The following is a 21,472-nucleotide window of genomic DNA, read 5'->3' on the forward strand; positions in this document are numbered from 1 at the left end:
TATTTGAGATCTGTTTGCACAAAGAGCTCGCTGGTCTCATGCTTTGAACTATTTTTATTTCTGCTCTTTGCTTTGGCCAAGGCTACATCATAGTAAACAACCAGTGAGTCAGACCGAGTTTCTATTTAGTGTGTATTTCAGCATTTTTCCCCAAAAGAAACCGCTCCCTGTGGAGCCTTTACGTATGACCTCCACAGCTGAACAGCCCCTCGCTGTTACTGACATAAATGACAGGGAAGGGGAGCAGCTGGGGCCACAGCTGGGGCCAGGGTCACATATAAACACACACATATAAATGCATACATTTGTGAGCTCAGACACACACACACACACCCACACATGACATGTGACTAGATATTCTTCCAAAGTCCAAGGTCAGGTATGCAGGAAAAGAGGGAAGGTAAAGCACACATTGAATCTATTTGTTTGTGTATTTGTTCACGGTCAGTATGTGGAGACTTTTTTTTAATCAAACCTTGAGCCTGCTACCAACCTTTACCATAACCATTTATTAGATGAATGCTACACATGAGACCCTAATGCATTTCCTCTCATCATACTCTCATCCATTAGTGCCGAGACATGTCTGGACAATCAGAGTAAGGCATTGACAGGATGGGGGAGGGACTGCAGGAAATCAATTCGCCGTCTTCCTGAGGTTTTCCATCTATGGTGCTTCGTATGTTGCCACTTGAATGCAACTATTCATCACTCCTGATGTAGTGTCAAATTTTCCACCACTCCACTCATAAAAAAGGCTACACTTATCTCCCAATCTCTTCTCTGTGCTGTCCCTAACCCCTCTCTGCTATCCCTCCACTCACGCTCCCAAACCCAGGAGACGGTCTCTTGGGCAGGTCCTGCCTTTGCTCCCGGCCAGACAGAGACAAATGACCTCCCATCCCCATTTGCAGTAATTAAATCCTGTTTGTGACTGCATGTGCGCACGTTCTCTCTAACAGTGGGGTGAGATCTTGGGTCAGGGTGGCGAGCCTATACCATATGAGGCCACGTCAGTTTGTAAAGAATGAGGTGGGGGCTCAGTATCCTCACCACTGTGCACATAATGGATCATATGTGAATGCAAATAGCATTGAAGGTTAACAGAACATGCATAATGCAGAAAAATGATTGTCTACGGTTTGCATTACATAAGTTCTTTTATTCCATGTTCAAAACATACTTGGTAAACAATGCACTACAATATGTCTCTGGAACATCTCTGCAACAACAGCATTAAAGTAAAATAATGCAAAGAGATGAAAGATAAGCCTAACTCCAACACAATGCCCTTAAGTCCTGATCAAATGCTGGCAAACAGCCTGCTGCTCTTTCATGAGTTACATATTTATCAAGCTATGTTTGTACAGAAAAGAGATAGCTGGTTATTCTCTATTTAAAGCCCCAGCACTTTAAACTCATTAATCCAGCTGATAGAGGAACCCCTATTCTTCTCCCATTTAAAAAGGGAGTGAACTGGTTCCCACAGGAAACTCAGGCATTGCCCGGTGCCCCTCCCATCCAAACCTTTCTCCCATTCTGTGTCTGCTATCCCCATTTCTCAAGGACCCCTGAGAGACTGGCACACATCCAATTAAAACCCCTCCTCTCCTCACGCTCTCTGAGCCCAAACCCTAATGTTGTTATTGCTGTACAGGCAGCCCCCTGCCTGACTATACAACTCTGTCTTCTTATCTCCCCTCCCTTTTACCCCTTTGCTATTCCCAATTCATTCCTCCCTCTCCCCTGTTCGACAATGCCTGAGGATTTCAAAGCGTGGGCTCCGTGAGACTCGGGTGCGACACACTGCGACAGGGGGACCCAGACCCACTAGCCTATTTACAATAGGAGCCCAAGCAGGAGGAGGAGGAGAGAAGGAAGGTGGCAGGGAGTGTGTATGGAGCGTGGAAGGATTGTAGACATACTGCTGATCTCTGATTGCACCGTGGTGTTGAAGTTAAAAGGACCCCCAGGGCGAGGGGACAACCCTTTCAAATTGGGTTTGCTAATGTTTGAATAGATAGGCTATTAAAATGAGGAGATGTTTTCAGAATCTGCCCTCTGGTTTGATTAATTTACGTGAGATGGGCGGCACTACCCTGTCAGTCAGGAGATAATTGAGATGAGAGGACTATGTAGAATTTCGGAGGAACCGGAGAGGGGTGTGCGCCAGGATGAACTCATGTAAACAGAGAATGCAATCTGTCTACATCTCATCCCTGATCTCTTCATGTACTGCACCAAAACACTGAACGCCCTGGGACAAACTGCACAATAAAATCCTGTTTAGATGTAAGATATGGGTAGGGCCGGTCATACCCTATCGATATGTGCATGTGTCTACATCAAGGGGTAGGGATGGGGCACCCACCATCTGTCCACTTATAGCTACCACAAGTTTATTCCTCCTCTTTGCATATGCTAATACATTTTTTGATTCTCCAGGGATATTTAAACTCAATTGGATAAAAAGACGTCTAAGAGAAAGCCTCACTATACTCTGTGTGTCAGGAGAGTCAAGTGTCCCACAACATTGGGAAATGTGGACTTCTGATTTCAGGAGGTCATTAAAAGAACGTCAAAATTGCGTGTCTCTGATTGCTTAGGATGTGTGTCAAGATGAGATTAGATTGCTGGCAGAAACTTGCAGATCTACCTAACCTGTTCAAAAGTCCCCTATGCATGACTAAGCAGACTTTATTTGATTCAGCACATATTTTGAACACCCACAGACATGACAAAACAAATACTGATGGATATCAGAATTCAACGTTAATGTTTTTTTTCACTTGCTCAGTTAGGCAACTGGGTCAGAAATCTACCAGTCCAAATTCAGTTTCTCCTTTCCCCTATACAAATTGTTTTATCTATAAGTGGTTACCAGATAACTAAGGCATGTCATGAAAAACAACCCAATTCATCCCCCTTGCTCTCAAACTTGCAGCTTACTGTGCAATACGTAGTTGGAGTTTCGCCCACATCCTCCAACCCACCCAACTGAACTCTTGTTTTCATGATAATTAAAATGCTTGCTTGCACTTCAGCTGATAAACTTTGTCTTTACCTGCCAATATTAGCTACTTTCATTATCAGCTCCAGTAAAAACAATGTGTTACATTCTTTTTTACCCCTTACTAGCCAGAAGTGGCATTTTGCTTGCCCCAGGCAATCAGGCAATCCTTATTGTTGAGCCCTCGAGAGCTTGAGGCTCAAAAAACTGAGTGTATCTAAACCTAGGTGACTCTGGCTATTGAATGTTAGTTCCTGCCTCTGTTGCCGTGGAAATGACCAGAACACTGAAAGGAAATGCAGCATAATGAGTGTTGATGTAACACGGAGAGGAAGGCAAGCACATTCTTCTCATCAAAAAAAAGTGTATTGTTGCGATGTATTCCTCATCGAACAGAGGTGACAGAAGTGACTTGCCTGATGAACCTTGTGCGGTCATGTCCTCTGATCTACTAAAAAGATATCCGGACTGGTACAGAGCCATATTTCATACACTTCCCATCTGCTATAAAAAGCCAGACTCCTTGCGAGTAAACAGGATGCGGAGCACGGGGGGCAGGGGATGTGAGTTCTCAATGCATTTCAATAGTAGGAAGAAGAATTTGATGGCGCAGAGCTCAGCAAAAGTCTTTACGCTTGCAGGAAACCCATAGCAATTTTTATTAGCAAAACACTAAGCTTTATTTGCGGGTGTCACGCTGTGTCAATCATGTTGCTTGGATTCAGTGGCACAAATGATAAGGAAGGTATGTGAGCAATCTGATACAGTCCAGACTTGATCTAAAGACTATTAAAAGAAGGATGCAGGCGGGGTTGAAAACAAACAGCCACAAACTTGTTCTCTACCCACATGCCTTGCTGATTCATCCGTTTATATAAGAAAATCAGTGTCTAAATACAAATATGACCCTGCCTGGAATTCGTTAAGTTGCAGTTTGCAGGCCTAGAGCTAACTGGACCACGGGTTTCAATGGGAAGATAGAGGATCTATCTCAATATTATGTAACATGGTAGCTTGAGTTACCAAAAGCGTATACAGCAAGGTAGTATTACCATGGAGACAACTTACCTAACAGACACACTAGTGGGTTTTTTTTTTCCAACACAGACCATGGCCATAAAGAAAGCCCACAAATAATAATTTAAATCAATTCAATACAACAAATAACACACTAAATATCAAACATAGGCTCTTCGTGGTGATAGAGGAACAAAACAGGATGCAAGAGATACAATGAAACCACACAATAAAGACAGCTGGACACGTAGGAGAGAAGGGATAAGTAGCCATTGTATTTCTTACACACACATACACACATCTAGCTCGGTCACGTGCATGCACACTGGCTTCTTTGTTGACGGATTTATAACAGTTTATAGTCGTTATGGAGTGCAGGAGAAGGGAAACTGGAGAACGACCTATTGCCTGAGTGAACCGTGTTGTATTGTCGGAAGCATGCGGCCATTACTATGACCTCATCCTCTGCTTTTAGCCTGGCCTCCTGCCTGATCTGGCCCTGGTCGTCAGTAATTGGATTATACTGGTAGAATCATGACCCTGCGAGGCTGCCATACTGCTGGTGTACGTGCACTTTTGACTCCTGTTAATGTTTTAAAGTAGTCTTCACACTAGGGGGGTTCGAACTGTGTGAAATTAACCATGTATAATAAATGTAAGGCTCTGCAATATGGGGAATCAAGCAAAGTAAAACCAGCTACTTTGCAGCTAAATATTATGAACACACTTTAGATTACCCGACAACTTCATCCATATTTACTGAAGCCAGAGGACAGTGTCTAATGACGCACACAAACGTTATACAATACCCCCTTGGGCAGTCACAATGCTATGCTTTCCTATCAGTAGGTAACAACAACTCCCGAGTGGCCTGGGGTGAAACTCGATGCAAGAGTTTCATTGATGACCATCAGTCATGTAAAAGGTCAACGAACTACCACATACCAGGAGTACTCTGCTCCTTCCACACCGCCTATTGGTGATGCAAGACGTCACAAACGCACGATTCTGGTCATTTAAACACGCTGCACAAACACACTCTTTATACAGACCAGCAACATTCCAAGCAAACAGTTCACCCACTGAGACCTGACACACTCAAACAGCCTTCCACTAATGCTCCTGAGTAAATGTGGCCTCCACTTGAACTGTGGACGGGTGCTGATGGTATTTTGTTTATCGGTGTTAAGGACAAAAGCTCTTAAAATCATTACGGATTAGCAGCGGGCCATTTTACCTAAAACTGGCTGGAATGATTCTTTCATTACTTTGTCATACCATATGGTCGTCCGTCTGTGACACAGAAGGCAACATTAGTCTGTGTGAGTGGATGTTATGGAGCCTGTACAGACACTTGATAAAATTCTACCAGTGGGAATTTCTTCACAGAATGACTGTGTAGCTGATCTTTACAATAATTTGCACCTTCTTACTGAGGCTGGGATTCATGTGTATGCCAGGCCTGACAGCACTCTGAACCGACTGCTAGGGCTTGGCAGCCACTGGAGTAGGCTACTGGGCCAGGATAGGGAGAACAGGGCAGTTTCCCAGCAGCACCTGACAGCCTCTGTGCAGCATTACCCCAAAATGCACCTACCTGTCCCTGGCTCTGGAAGCTGCTGAGTGTGACTGGGCCTGGCAGACTCCCAGACCTCCGTAAGCCCTGTGCATAGCGGCTGGGATTCATCCTCTTAGGCCCAGAGGGAAGGGGATTTAGGACTTTATTTAGTGCCATTTAGAAAAGATTACCCCTTAACTGCAGACTTGCCGTCAACTAAAAGACATTATGGATAAAAGAATACCCCAAACAATGCTGAAAGGTTTAGCATAAGTTAGGTCACACAGAGGCAAAACCATAAATGGGTACAGACATGATTGAGTATGACTTGAATGGGCTGTTGGAACGGGCTGAGAGTTTGTGATAAGATACAAGAATGGCTGAAATAAGTAAGAAAATAGAAAAAAGAAAGATTAGGAGAAGTAAGAGATGAGCAGCTGCTGATGAAACACAGCTTGGTGCTGCAACCCAACAACATGAGATGGACTTTATTTATGACTCTTCATATAAGGGACCAGATGGGTTTGGTGTCCTCGTATTTTCTACTGACATCCAATCAGCATCCAACCCATTTAACACCACAGAAAGGGCTTAGAGTCACACCAGATATCTTTGTTTAAGGACATTGGGATATATCCTTTAGTGATCTGCCATTTCAAAAGGGACAAAAGTACCCAATCCTTTCAAATGTAACCACAATGGGACGCCTCTCTCACTCTCCTTTGTCATACACTGTGTTCTGCTGGCATTTAACCCTCTCTTCATCTGTGACGCCCAAGACCTGGTAACCCCAGTGTGCTCAAACACACAAAGGGCCAGCGAGCCGAGCGCAGACAACCCAGGTTTCACTGAGCTTTACAATATTTAGGGTTCTGATTGTCTGGTTGAATTCCACATTGCACTGCACAGCTGCCGCTACAGCGATAGGAGCGTTGCAGGGGACGAACAGGGTCTGTGTGTGACTGAATGACTTCTGTGCGGTCTCTGACGCTTGACACACCACAACAAGGGCCTGAAGACCTCTAGGCCTTTGTTATAAAGGCCATTGTCTATGTGTCTGTAGTCTGAAAATGAACCAGTACCAGAAAAAAATAAATAAAACTGAGGACTCAGGGGTGCTCTGTGGGTCTCTTGTCTTATGATAGAAGCTGACGTCTTTGTGGCCACTGTGTTCTATCGCATTACATTGACACAGACCTCAGACGGCCCGAAAGACTAAACATCGAGCCCACAGCAGTTACCAAAGCCTGTTTAGTTCTCCATACAGGCAGACTGTATGCAGGAACTGCATTAACAGTTGGAGGTGTGGCACATGATGTCACCTGTGAGTGGCTTAACTTAAGAATATCAACAACAGCTGAGGGAGCACCACCTTCCGCTCCTCCACTGAGTGTGGTATAATGGCATTAGCTCCTTCACCTTGTGACTGAGCCTGTGTTCTGCAATCTGCACTGGAACTGGGGAAAAGTCCACACAGCTCTCTCTCATATCTTCACTGGCAGCCTAGCATTCAAGGGCGCCTTTTATCAGAGCACCGTTCGGAGAGGGCGCAGCGTATTGTGTACAATCAGCTGTTGACTTAAGATTCTGTTTGTCAGATAAAGTTTCCCAGAAGAAAAGCTGCATAATCACAAAGAAATGCACAATCAGGCAAATGGACAAATGAAGTCTGAGCAGTGTTACAGTGCAGGTCTAACAGGGGCAAAGGTCCAACTAACTCACATTCACTATAATATATCAGCAGATAGGTCTCTCTGTTGGGCTAGTACCCTCTGAGAAGATGGCTAAGCATAGGGAGACATCGCAGTCTTTCCCTAATGACAAACACCAGTGCACAAGCAAATGGTTGGAGAATAATTTTGCGGTTGGAGGGCTACAAAGTGTATAAGAAAAGAGAAACTCAAGGGGAATGACACTGTCACAGCTGCAGCAGTACGTCAATGACCATAAGATATATTCTACATACAAATATAACAGCTACATCAGAGAACCTAGAGAAGCAGCCTATGAATATCATTAACCAATACGTGGTTACTGCCAGCCAATTACAACGTGTGTATACTACTCTAGCTATGCTGTGAGATGATCCCTAAGCAGTTACCGACCGGCACACTGAGGAAGCAGCACCTGCTGAGGATGAGGCACAGCTGCTAAAATTAAGGCGCAGAGCTGTGCCGTTACTAAGCAACAGCAGTGCACAGAATTCCTCCATCTTCCTGCCTCGAGAGTGGTGTGCATGTGGGGGTGTGAATATGCTTCAGTGTGAGTACAAGTGCCCTGCCCAAGGGTAGGGTGAGAGGGTGAGAGGGTGAGAATTGCTTAATTGGCAGGGGAAGTTTGCTCGCTGTCATGATGATTTCCGATTGGCTGTTTGCATGAGACAAAAGAGTTGTATCTGGGTGTTTAAATCAATATGAACACACATAAATCTGAGCAATTTAATTTGTTTGTGCATACCAGTGTGTGAGAGGAGACGTTTGGGGTCACGGGAGACGATCCAGTGTTGAGCTACTCTGTAAATCTCCTCGTAAAGTCCTCGAAAAGAGAAGGGACATGCAAACATTGCCTCCATGAGTGTAAATACTCGCTGTGTACCGAAGAGAGCATGACATTTATACCTGACCAAAGTAAATAACTGCCAGACAAAGCCACGGCGGTCAGTTTGACCTACCTTCTTCAAAACGTCTCACAAATCAGAACAACAAAAGAAGTCCACCTGATAAATATGGCATCTGTCTTTTCACAACTGCAACAAAATCTTGATTTATAAGTTTGAGATCAACTTTAATTTTAGCCCCTGCTTTGACAGTAGCTTATCTTGTGTTTGCTCCCCACTATCTACTGTTCCTCTACAGACAATACAGAGGAAGTGGAGAGGGATGTCATGAGAATGTGTTTGTATTACTCTTGTGATAACATCACTTCTGTCCTTCATACAGAGACTGAGTTGGGGGGTTGGGTAAAGGGATAAAGGAACATAGCTATGGTCTTTCAAAGGCTAACATCTGATCAGTGATCTACAACCAGTATAACCCAACCCCGAGGCAGAAGAAAGAACCTCTGCCACAGCTTGGAGCAAACAATCGAGTTTATTGCCCACACAGACGGATGTTTGTGTTCCATTATACGACAGAAAGAGACCAGGCACAGTCTAGCAGTCCAACAAGACTCACAATGAGAGCTTCATCTGGTATATTTTGAAAAACCAAGACAAATCTTCTCAAATGCCCCTGCTCCTTTTTATTTGCCTTAGTTTGCTGCCATGGTTACTCTTTTCGACCATTTCCAGTCTGTTTCTTCTATTCACATATTTTTGCGGTCATTCCTCTGAGGCAGAGCGAGGCCTTCCTGCCAAAGACAATAACAACGACTAGAGAGGGGGGGTCACTGGAAGACGGACAGCAAAGAGGGAGAAGCGGAGAGCTGAAAACCTCTCTGTATGGGTCTCTCCACTGACACGCACAAAAACCCAAGGGGACGATGAGCACATTTCTGGCAAGGCAATAAGGGGGTTACCATAAACTCAGCTTTCTCAGCTATTGGTTGTCAGGCCTGGTGGGAGGACACAGGAAGAGCTCGTATCTTAGAGGAGGATGTGAGCAACCATGAACAAAGCGGGAATCTGATTTTTTTTTTTTCCATGACTACTTGTGGGCGCAGAGAGAGGCTGCAGCTGTGAGCGGGACCGTCTGGCTAACGTCACCCTAAAGCCAACTTCTCTCCTTCTAAATCACATGACAGTGACAGACTGCTGCTCTAATGAAGAAAAGTGGACTCAACGTGATACAACAGCAGGGAATAAGCGCGGCCACTGTCCAGAAAAACAGACACATCCTTTATCTGACTTCTTGAACCGTCACTCAACATTCTTTCCATTCCCACAGGGTCATAACTCGCCTGGTTTCCTCTGCAAGTTACTCATCCCTCTCTCCTCTGAGCGGGAAGGTTCAAAAATTCAAACCTACTCCCGCCCCTTTCACCTAAACTAGTAATTCCCGTTCACAGAAGCTGAGCTGAGAGACAACTTAAGCCAGTCAAACATCTAAAAGTGTTATTTTTAATGTGATCTCAACACATAAATGTCATTTTAAAGAAAGTTATAATGTGCACACAGAGCAGAATTAAACCAAAAATCAGCAGAATGACTCAGTTTTTTTAATGTCACATATCAAACATGCACAGCAAAGTATTGAAGCTCCCTGCCTGCATGTAATAATGCTCATATCTGTACAGTCTGCAGATCTACTCATGATTAAGACATTACAGGAGTGGGGGTGGACGCACACCAAGCCTAGACTAGCTGTGAGTCAGTCAGGAATGTCTTGAAGGAGCCATAAAAGCTGTATAAATAAATAAAGGTGTCAGTGCAATGGGGGACACCCTGAGTGAGGAGGGGGTGGGGTGGGGAGCAGCCTACAGAGGGAGCATCCCCTCCTCATCTTGCAGTTTTGACCTTGTAGGATGAAAGACAGATGTTTAATAGGTGATGCCTGTATAAATGCCACAGCAATCCAAGTCCCTGTGTGGAATATTATAGTGAGGAGGCCATACAAATAAAAACATGACAGGGTCACTGGGATTAATTTTGCTGGGTACAACAAATGGGTATACGCCCCAGAATAAATCATAGCTTCAGGTTTTTAGGGTTGCTGCGTCAGTGACTCTAATTACAATGTCATATGATTTCTCAGGCATATTCTGTGATTTTAAAATGCAGCCTACCTCCTTCAGCTGGTCCACCTCCTGCCTGACGGCCTCATACTCCATCTCCAGGTCATCGTACTGCTGTTTGAGCAGCTGCTTCTCCTCCAGCACCGCCAGCCCGTACTCCGCCGCCTGGATCTTCTCGTTCGTGGTCTCACTCAGCTCCCGGGTGAGACGCTCGATCTCGGCCCGCATCCACTCCGGCGCGGCCTCCAGCAACAGCACAGCGTCGGGGTAGCCCTGCTCTTCCACGGACATGATGGGTACCGGTTACGACCGACCAACGTACGCCAGCTGATCTGCGACAAGGAGGGGGATGTTGGGGCGTCTTCAAGCGGCGTAACCTTGAAGAAGGAGCGGTTGCTTAAATTCGTCTGTATTTAAATTGCATGATTGTTACGCTTGTGTTTCTCGTTGCCGGTCTTGTTTCTTTGGTCATGTAGATGACTCGGTTGAATTATCTCCGACGGGGGAGCTCGTCGTTATCTCCTAAAATTGCTCCATCGTTGAGTTACTGCGTTTTCTTCACCTCTCCCCCGGCTTGTCGGAGCATTTGCGCCGGAGCCAGGAGTACCAACTGACAAGGGAAGAAAAACGGATGTACAACTTCTGGTTCTTACTTTCAAAATAAAACTCTTATCGGCGAAAATGCGCTTCAGACCGCTCAGACCCATGCATAGTTCTGTGTTTATTGCTTTTATTTACGCTCTAAAATAAAAAGCTAAAATACAATAAAGGGAGAACACATAGTGAGTAAAAATTCCGTGATAATTTCCTTCGGTGTTACAGCGTTCTTGTTTTATTTTGAAGCCACAACACATCAACATCCGGTAAATTCGGTCAATTTATGGAAATGGGAAGCACCTACGCAGTCAGCTGGGACAGCTCCTGAAGGGCGGCGGTGCTCGTCGGGAAATGTAGTACTATTAGAGCGTAAAGCCAACGGAATCGATGTGTGGACGCCAGGAAGTGAACTCACTTCCCAATAGGCTTTGTTTACCTGCTTATGTGGAGCACGGAAATCCCTGTACAAACCGCTTGTGGTTTGTTGTCATAGAAATAGAGCTGATAGACAGGCTGGCAAATATCTGCTGCCATCTGTCGGGAGAAGTGAAGAACTTATCTTCAGATAAATGCACTGCACGTCACATACACCGACATTCACACAGTTTGTCACGCATGAAAGGGCCTCAGTCTAATATTATTAAAACTTTAACAGTATTCATGGAGGGCTTAAAGATTAGCCTGCACTGTCTCCTTCACTTTTCACAGTCTCCCCTCTCTCTATTACAACTCAGGTAGCCATATATTCACAGTCAGGTGTAGGCCCATGTTTTTTTTAACTGTGGCCTTTATGAATTATTTTATTGTATTATATTAATTCTTGTGTATAGAAACATAGTGAAGCCTATCTGGTACTCCATAATCTCTTTCATGGTAAACATTTCAGGTGTCTTTGCAGGACAAACAGCACAGGTATGAATAATAAAATGAATACTGGCCCTGGTTTTGTGCATGCTGGCTGACTGGGACACTATATGGAACAGAGCCATCATTAATGTAATCAGATACACCTGTGCTTTTCCTGCTATGACAAATCAAAATGCCTGCTGTGGAAAAAGGGTCTGTGTGAAGTGGCGGAGCTTTACTAAGTACATTTACTCAAGTAATGTACTTGCATACAGTTTTGCGTAGGCTACTTGTACGTTCTCTTCTAAAAGCAAACTAAAAACATACCTTTTTCACATGCTTTTAAGTTAGGAATAAGTATTATTATGTTATTATCTCCCCTTTATTATTAATAATAATAGTACTCTCTTATTTTGATTTTTTTAATCATGTCCTGATTGTTTTTTTATGTATGTAATACTTTATTTTCTTATATATTTTATGTTTGTTATGTATGTTGTATCTTAAGCACACTGGGTTTATGCTTGTCGTATGAAATGTGCTATATAAAAATTGACTTCACTTGACTTAACTTTAAATTTGTACTTTAAAAGTTTCTGCATTGAACACATGTCTGCTATTTGCCCATACCATTAAAATATGATTACATATGACACATATTTCATAACATCTTTTTTAATGGAAGAAGTCAGATGTTGCAATTGACCCCAATCCTGGGGACAGTTACAACATGACACAGTTGCAACATGTTAAAAATACATTATATTTCAGTAATTAACTTTTGCTTTTTGTCCCAATAAGCATAATATGCTAAAATTATTCCTTACTGTATAATAATATTATAATATTACTTTATTTAACAATATTCTAGTATCATTTATCTATTTAGTAATATTCATCGAATAACAGTTATTGAGTTTTGTTTGTGGGGAAATCCTCTGTTAGTAAGCCCTGTTCTTTTGCTTGGCATAGTGAAAACAAACAGAATAAAATGTCTACTGTTAGATTAACGTCTTTAGTGTCTAATAAACAATAGCAGCTTACTATTTACAAATAGATGATTATGTTACTCACAGTGACTTGTGCATAAATGTAGGCTACACATTTTAAGGTAATCTTATTTTTACTTATTTGTAAAGGCATCAATATGCCAATGTAGCAGACAACAGCTGATATATTTGGGGGAACTATCTTTTTATGTAACCACAATGACTTGTGCATGTTGGAAACTACTGTTGTGTGGTTTGTTTTGATGTGGCTGCTTAGACTGGGGACGGCTGAAACAAGTCACCACTTTATCAGCCGTGACAGAACATCATGTGCTGGTTTGACACACTGACCTGAACACACGCACGTCACTTAGACGTCAACAAAACAATGACTCAAACTAAGTACACTATGATTAATTAATAAAAAATGTCAGTATGACAAAGATACTACTCCTGAAAAAAATATTGTCACACCTCCAAAACAATTGTTACAATAAATGCACCAACAGAGTTTGAAGGTGTCATCTGTATTCCTGTTAGGGGGATGGTCTAACTGAATATGTGCAGTATGTCATCACTCTAGCATGTTTCCACTCAAAGGAATAAGAGCAGCTGCAACCATCCTCAGTATCCCCTAACTACTTGTGATTCTTTAAATACATTTTGGTCATTATTCTTCCTTATTTTTACTCAAGTAATGAATGCAAGACATTTACATTTAATGGAGTATTTTATAATATGGCATTGCTACTTCTTAAGTTGAGTATTTGAGTACTTAACACACCACTGCTTTTACACCATGACATGATTGGCATCTGTACTGCTGTATATAGCAAGAAAGCACTTAAACCTATGGCTGGCTCTTTGCTCTGCACTCCACAGTATTTGTCACAGTAAGACTGCCGACATCTGGCTGGAAATCACAGTCATGCCTGTGATTTGCTCTGGACCTTATATCAAACTATATACAGCCTAGTGCATGTCATGCATTAAGCTGAGCTTCTGTGGTGATGGAAAGTTTTGTACTTGTTTCTCTCTGTTGCTGTTAGTGGTTAGATGACAAACTTTGGGCAAAAGTATTGGACAAATTATAGAAATATATTTGATTTTTTTTTTCTGGATCTGTACAGACTGATCAAGCACCTCCAGATATGTGAGTATTTATATATATATTACTCATAAATTGTAGACTGCACAATTAAGATATTGCAGTTTAATACTAATAATTTGATCAGTTTCAAGTAGATAGATCAGTTGGTATGGATTAATTAAAAACTGTATGAGTAACTGTATGAATTTTAGATTATTCTGCTCACACAGTTAGCATATTCTGAAATCTGATGAATAAAAATCCAGAGAGGGAAAGCAGCATTATAGCATTGGATTGGGATTATTGGCTTTGAAGTCTCTCCAAATGCCATACATCATAGACTGATCTCTCTCCACTCACCTGATCTTAACCAGCTTTAGCACAGTGCAAGGTAAGCCAATCAGATTGTATCTACTTGCTATGCCACTAAGGTCCCACTATCTGGAGCAACAGAGTTGAAAAAGTTAAGTGTGTTGATTTCAAAGAATCATCTGTACACTCATGACAATTATCCCAAATGTATTTGTACTCATTCACAACAGTAGACATGCACATTATTAATTAAATAGTAGATACATTGAGGATCTGGTCAGTTCTTTACTGGTGACAATATGATTACATTAATAGAGCTGAATGTATTGTGAATTTCTGTATCTCATGGCAGTCCAACAGAAAGCAATAGGGACGTGGCTATAGTCTGAGTTTTTGTTGAGGAGTGGACCCTATTTTATACTTCAGTACAGTAATAAGATTAGTCTAATCCAACAGGAGTCAGAAATAGCCCTACGCTCCCCCACCCAGAGTCTCAGACAGGAGGAACCTGATGATGGAGATATTTACAAAGGACACAATCTCAGCTACTTTTCAACACATTCTTGGGGTTGATTCATCTACATGCTCGATCTGTCATCCCGGTGAGGTAGATGGCTCTCCGTAAAGAAGCGCACAGGATCCTTTGGGTTTCTTGTGTCGCCCCACCCCGCCACATAGGGATAATCTGAGACGAATCAAATCAAGCGAGGCCAAAGGATTGACTTCCCACAGAGCTGGGGACAACGTCAGAGCTGGGACGGTTGATGTCAGAAATGTTGGTGACTGCAGCTGGAAACCACTTGTGTTGGTAGATGGTGGTTACAAGCATCTCGACTCTCGTACTACAGGTAAATCTTTTTTTTTTTCTGATTAAATATATTTAGTGTATTTATGATTGGATTGGTCTTTTCTTGTTAGCTATTTCAAAGTTGATTGTTTTTTGTACTTTGGTCTTGAAGAGTGACAATGAATATGATTAGGTAAAACTATCAGCTAAGAATAGCAGCTTGCAATCCTTTAAAATGGATTATGTCTACTTTACATTTGACTGAATATGATTTATGATGTTGATCTTTGAGCAAAGTGTGTATCTGTAAGTGGTTTTCTCTAACTTGTCTTGTCATGTATAAAGAGGTATTAAACTCCAAAAGGAATAAAATCCAGAGCTCTGGTTAATCATTAGATACCTTGTATAGTATTGTATTTCAAACTTACAGTAAAGCTCTACAGCACAACTTATTTACAGACTGCATAACAAGGTGTATAACATAGTGTAACATGGTAAATATATGTGTGTCCAGGCTCTGCTATGACTGTGGATGTGAGCCTGAGTGACTGTTCAGATGGCACTCAATGCAAAGACAAGAGGTGGAGCTCTGATGGAATTCAGTAAGTAAGGATGGTGGTTGGTCGTCATTCAGTTCTGTCAGTGACTTAACAATGACTACAGAAAAGCTGCATTTTAAATGTGCCAGTGGCTATTTTTATTGTAATGCCCCAAAGACATACTTGCAATGCCAGACAAGGATTAGACACCTAAGTGATCACTCACCACTGATGGTCTTAACCATGGAGGTGTTACAAAACGACCTACATTTGGTGGCGTCCCTATGCGGCACTGTGGTGTCTATTAAGGACATAAAAACTCCTCATGGGAATTTAATAGTATTTTACCTGTTTACTCTGGGAGACCACTAATCTTATAGCTTCCAGTTACATGTTGAAGTATGTTAGATCACTGAACAAACACTTTAGTTTATGCTCACATTTTTCAGTTGAAATGAAACATCTAATGCTTTTTGAATGCACACTGAAGACTCATTTCTTTTTATAAATCTGTGTTAGTGAGCACTTTGTCTCCATTATCCATCCACCTGACAGGTGTGGTATATCCAGATATGGATTACACAGTAGTCCACAAAGAGCCAGCTCAGTTCAGTGGAGTCATGTCTATATTTCTCACAGATAGCCCATGTAAGAGGGCACACGAGGATATGTTCTTCATTTTTTATGCCAGTCTTACAGCAACACACACGTTGTTCTGGTGGTGTACGGCTCCACCTCCCTATTTCCACTCGCAATCTATGAGAAGACAACCGGAACTGTGTAAAAGTTATTCTCAGATGGTCTTAAATGTACGGTGTATTGCTGGTATAAAGTGGATGAACAGATATATCTGGATTGATGGCTTGGTAGGCTTGGTATCTTGTTCCCTCTTTATATGATCTTGTTTCTCCATTATCTCAGACAAGTATAAGTTCATGACTTGATTCTCTGTTCTAGTCATTTCTAGAACATACCACAAGAGGTCATCTAGCATGCCCTGACGCTGCTTCATCTTGGTCAAATACCTGGCTTGCTTTTCTCTCACTAAGGCTTACACTGAAGGGAGTCCTGCTTCCAATAGGCAGGTTAGGTTAGGTGTAGTAGACCTCACCCCAGTCATGTAAAGAGACTCAACAGACTTTAACGGCACTTTTAATCAAGCCTAACACCCGTATAAAATAGCTGAAGAGAAAGCAGCCTCAAAAACCTTTAGTTGGGGCATCATAGTTGGTGGATAAGAAGACAATTAGCTTGTTTAAGTGCTTCATCTTCTCCTGTACATGTAGGGCAAGTGAGGTACACAGGTGTGTCTTGGCTGGTCACAATAAAAGGCCTCTCTAAAATGTGCAGTTTTATCACACAAAACAGTGACGCGGATGTTGCGAAGGTTTGTTTTGTCTGACCAGAACTGTTGCCTGTGAACTGAATATTTATTTCACTCAATGAAGTCGTATTCAATGTCGGTTCTGAGAGTTTGGCAGTACATCCAACCAGCCTCACAACCTTAAAGCACAAGCATCCACACCAGCTCAGGATCTCCACATCCAATGTCTTCACCTGCAAAATTGTCTGAGACCAGCCAAGGGGACAGCTGATTCAACAGTTGTTTGTGTGATTGTGTGTTGATATGGAGGTCCTGGTCTCGCTCACTAGACCGGTTGGATGTAATAATAATAATAACTTTAATTTATATAGCGCCTTTCAAGAAACCAAAGGTCACTTTACAATACATAGTAATGAAACAATAACACCAACAGAACAGAACAATACAATGCAGGCAGTACAGAAAAGTGAAAAACTATAGCAAACAACAGAAGAAAGCAGAGAAACTGTGTGATGGAACACTGGGCATGAGATGGATTATCGAATTAAAAAGCCATGGTGAACAGATGAGTTTTGAGGGTGGATTTGAAAATGTCCAGTGAAGGGGCGTTGCAGGTTACAGGGGGGAGAGAGTTCCAGAGGGTGGGGGCAGCAACGCTGAAGGCCTGGTCACCAAAAGTTCGTAGGCGGGAGTGAGGGATGAAGAGTAGGCTGGAGTCAGAGAAGCGCAGAGATCTGGACGGAGTGTAGGGGTGGAGGAGGTCCGTTATGTACTGTGGGGCGAGGGCATGGAGGGACTTGTAGGTGAGGAGGAGGATTTTGTAGATTATGCGGGACTTGACCGGGAGCCAGTGGAGATGGATGAAAGTGGGGGTGATGTGCGGTGAGGTGAGGACCCTGGCAGCTGAGTTTTGTACATATTGGAGCCTGTCCAGGGTTTTGTTGGGAACCCCAAACAGGACACCATTGCAGTAGTCCAGGCGGGAAGTGATGAAGGAGTGGATGAGTGTTTTTGCAACTGAGTCGGTGAGTGATGGCCGGAGTCTGGAGATGTTTTCCAGGTGGTGGAAAGCAGATTTGGTGACAGATTTGATGTGGGTCTGAAATGAGAGGGTGGAGTCGAGGATCACTCCCAGGTTGCGGACCTCAGCAGATGGTAAGATGGTGGCACTGTCAATGGTTAGGATTAGATCCCCAACCTTCCTGAGCAGTGCCTTGGGGGCCACAACCATGAGCTCTGTCTTGTTGCTGTTGAGTTTGAGTAGATTAGATGTCAACCACGATTTTATTTTGAGGAGGCAATTGATGAGAGACTGAGGGGGCAGATGGGCAGAGGGTTTTGTACTGATGTAGAGCTGGGTGTCATCGGCATATGAATGAAAGTTGAGACCATGGCGGTGGATGATTTTGCCTAGCGGGAGCATGTAAATGTTGAACAGAAGGGGGCCAAGCACCGAGCCTTGGGGGACACCATGATTGACGGAGGCGGGGGAGGAGGAGGAACCAGCATGGGTAACAAATTGTTTACAGTCAGAGAGGTAGGAATGAAAGAATGAGAGGGCCGAGAAATGCCCTCTCATTTCCGAGAAATGAGAGGGCAAATTCTCGGAAACATTAGAAATGGCTTATGGCAGTGAAATGAACATGCAATTCACAGGCAACAGCTCTGGTGGACAAATGTTCACACTGTTTAATCAGTATCTTGATACACCACACCTGTTCAGTGGATGGATTATAGATTATGTTGGCAAAGTGCTCACTTACATGGATTTATGTGTGAACAGAATTTGAGGGAACTAAGCCTTTTGTGTGCCTTTTTTACTGTATAGTGCTTACAATTTTAGATTTAAGTTTTGTGTATCATCAGATTTGTCTTCTCTTCTTTCCTCCTATAATAACTCCAGTCAGAGCCCCCAGGGCGAAGTACACGATAGTAGGAGAAGCTTTACGTTATATCGTCCCTGCACATTTGCAATGCTCAATCGGCTGTGGAGGTCAAGCCTGCAAGTATGACAACCCAAGTTACTGGAGTGATGCCCAACAGGCCATTCAAGGCCTCTACTCATCCTGGTACACATGCTTGGTCTACTTCAGTAGTTGTGACAGTACAACAAAACACAAGTTTTCCAAATGATCTTTTTTCGTGTCAGTAGCTTTAAACCCTGCTAAATTTTTTTCTGTTGTTTTAGGGTTACTGATCATCTTCTTGCTATGTCCAGACCCTCAACAGAAATCATTGAGAAGTATAACATCATCGATCAGTTCAGAAGGTACAAACAACTTTGTCTGAAGGTCTCTCAGGAGTTTACTGCCAAAGAATGAATTGTTCATGTCTCTGTCTTTGTGTGTGTCTGTCTCAAGAACTGGTATTAAAACGGTGATCAACCTACAGACACCTGGTGAACATGCCAGCTGTGGAAGCCCTCTGGAGCCAGAAAGTGGCTTCTCGTACCGCCCAGAGGTCTTCATGGAACACAACAGTAAGCACTTTATACACCGGTTATTGGTGTTTCTGTGTTGCTGCTCAGATTTCACTGAAAACAAAATATCATTTCAGTTTATTTCTACAATTTTGCCTGGAGTGACTACGGAGTGGCCAACCTCACCACTGTGCTGGACATGGTGAAGGTCATGGCCTTCGCACTGCAGGAGGGAAAGGTAGCAGTCCACTGCCATGCTGGCCTTGGCAGAACAGGTAAGGAATTATGTATGAAGTGTTCTGACTTTTCGGGACAGTCTTGTATTATATCTGACATACAATAAATGGTCTCCCCTTTCTTCACTGCAGGTGTGCTGTTAGCATGTTTTTTGGCCTATGCTACCAGGATGACTGCCAACCAGGCTATTTTATTTGTACGTGCTAAACGCCCAAACTCCATCCAGACCCGAGGTCAGCTGAGCTGTGTCAGAGAGTTTGTCCAGTTCCTTGCCCCCTTGAGGAGTGTCTTTTCCTGTGCTGAGCCTCGATTCAACCGAGTCACCCTGTCCCAGTACCTGAACCGCCAAAGACACATATTGCATGGCTATGAGAGGAAGGAGCTGAGGCACCTCCCAAAGATTATCCAGTTAGTGTCTCGCTTGCTGTTGGACATTGCAGAAAACCGACAGGTGATTGAGGAAGACATTCTGGAGGCCCCTGACATCCATGACTTAGAGATGACTCTCAGTATCATTGAGGAGATGGGCCCGGAGTTCTTTAGAAAAGAGCCCCGCTTACCAGGCGCACCCACATTACCCAGACATTTTAACGAGCCACCCATCTTCTACCATCGCAAAAGTCTGAGCTACAGCGAGTCCGACTTGAGACGACTGGGCTCACAGCTCAACCTCCTCACACAACCTCTCAGCTCCTTGTCGCAGAGCAATGCTGAATTATCCATTGCCCCATCGGAGGCTGCTCGTGCTACAACCCAGCACTCAGGCTGGAACAGCAACATGTCGGACGTTTCAGGCGGCTCAACAGGCCTTTCACACAACTCAACAGGCTCACTCTGGCAAGTCAAGAATGTAGAAAACCAAAAAGATGTATCCATTCTGCTGAAGAAAGTGAAGGGGAAAACCATCCAACGCAGTGAGTCTGTGGGACACAACGAAAGTACCAAATATGCTACCATGTTGTCCAGGTGGAAGGCAGAGCAGAGGGAAGATTTAGGGATGAATGGGAAGAAGCCTCAAGTTAGAGGGGAAGAGCAGTCAGAGAAGTCGGAAGTGCCCTTTATTACCCTGCAGTCAGAGCTGTCCCTGGAGGCCAGGAGGTTGCTTGTGGCACAGTCCCTGGCAGTAGACCTTTTTCTTGATGGAGAAGAAGAGCACAGGACCAGAGTCTTGTCCTGGCAGGTAACTGACCAGTGATGTAGTGGTCCTTTCCCTGATGTGAACTTTTATTTTGACAAGGCAATTCAAGTTTTTTTCTGCATGATACATGACATACAAATGCCAGTTATTAAATGAATCCATGCTCTAACTTTGGTGACTCAGCATCAAGTGTCTACAATAAGTTCAAAGCAGCTATTAATGGCATGAAAACTCTTCACATAGAATAAGTTGTCTCAGTCACATACAGGCAGACAGGGTCTAACATGACTCCCTAAATGTGTGCAGGCAGAGCTGAACCAAGGCGGTGGCTGGGAGAGGCTGTGTATGGAGCGGGATCCCTTCATCCTCACTGGGCTCATGTGGGCATGGCTGGAGCAGCTTAAAGAGCCGGTCATCTCCATCCAGGACGCCAAAGCCCTGAACCCTATCACTGACCCTCAAACTGTCCTCAACACACTTGACCAGGTCAGTGTGTACATTGATTCACATTTAAAGCAACAGAGATAGGACTACAAAGTTCCCAAATTTGGTTTAACCCTCGTTTTCATCTCTTCCCAGGCCTGTAAACAAACATTAACATGCATACTAGATTGTATGGCTCACATGCTGGAGATACCACAAGAGGTTGAAAATGCATTCCTGAATCGTACCATCAAGGCTTTCACCTGGGTAAGAAAATCAACACACCCAATTATTTGGGATTCATTTTACAATTTAATGACCTTGTTATTGGTTTTGTTTCAACAACTTGAGTCTTGTTTGCATTTCAACAGCTGGACAATAAATCAGAGGATGGAAGCAAAGTGTATGAGTCCATGACTGAAGTCCTACGGAGTGTCCTTGAGGAGATGAGATGCATGGCCCTCAAAGCAGATGAGATGCCAATGTCTCCACCTACCTTCCCTTAAACATAGATA

At 43.3% G+C, this 21,472-nt stretch overlaps 2 protein-coding genes across 3 annotated transcripts in view; one reads left to right on the plus strand and one right to left on the minus strand.

Moving 5' to 3' along the window:
• The window catches only part of LOC126403023 (protein bicaudal D homolog 2-like), a 45,232-nt gene extending 34,383 nt beyond the window's left edge, over positions 1-10,849 (minus strand). For both annotated transcript variants that reach the window (XM_050065417.1, XM_050065416.1), the window contains exon 1: positions 10,308-10,849. In XM_050065417.1, the coding sequence (XP_049921374.1) occupies positions 10,308-10,547 (240 nt within the window). In that variant the 5' untranslated portion in view covers positions 10,548-10,849. The remainder of the gene's footprint in view (positions 1-10,307) is intronic.
• A 2,883-nt stretch (positions 10,850-13,732) lies between these two features.
• Positions 13,733-21,465, plus strand: ptpdc1b (protein tyrosine phosphatase domain containing 1b). Its single transcript, XM_050065418.1, has 11 exons — positions 13,733-13,841; positions 14,702-14,938; positions 15,392-15,479; positions 18,644-18,809; positions 18,929-19,009; positions 19,101-19,219; positions 19,297-19,434; positions 19,528-20,576; positions 20,841-21,020; positions 21,114-21,224; positions 21,329-21,465. The coding sequence occupies exons 3-11, from the start codon at positions 15,434-15,436 to the stop codon at positions 21,461-21,463; spliced, it is 2,025 nt and encodes a 674-aa protein (XP_049921375.1). The 5' UTR covers positions 13,733-13,841; positions 14,702-14,938; positions 15,392-15,433; the 3' UTR covers positions 21,464-21,465.
• The last annotated feature ends 7 nt before the right edge of the window (positions 21,466-21,472 follow it).

Source organism: Epinephelus moara, chromosome 16 (assembly GCF_006386435.1).
Source record: "Epinephelus moara isolate mb chromosome 16, YSFRI_EMoa_1.0, whole genome shotgun sequence".
Taxonomy (NCBI): Eukaryota; Metazoa; Chordata; class Actinopteri; order Perciformes; family Serranidae; genus Epinephelus; species Epinephelus moara.

Bases quoted from the DNA above. Each gene is read 5' to 3' on its own strand.
- ptpdc1b (XM_050065418.1), top strand. From the start codon at position 15,434: ATGGCACTCAATGCAAAGACAAGAGGTGGAGCTCTGATGGAATTCA. The intron at 19,435-19,527 runs GTAAGGAATTAT...TCTTCACTGCAG, and splicing joins TGCTGGCCTTGGCAGAACAG to GTGTGCTGTTAGCATGTTTT. The intron at 21,225-21,328 runs GTAAGAAAATCA...GCATTTCAACAG, and splicing joins CCATCAAGGCTTTCACCTGG to CTGGACAATAAATCAGAGGA.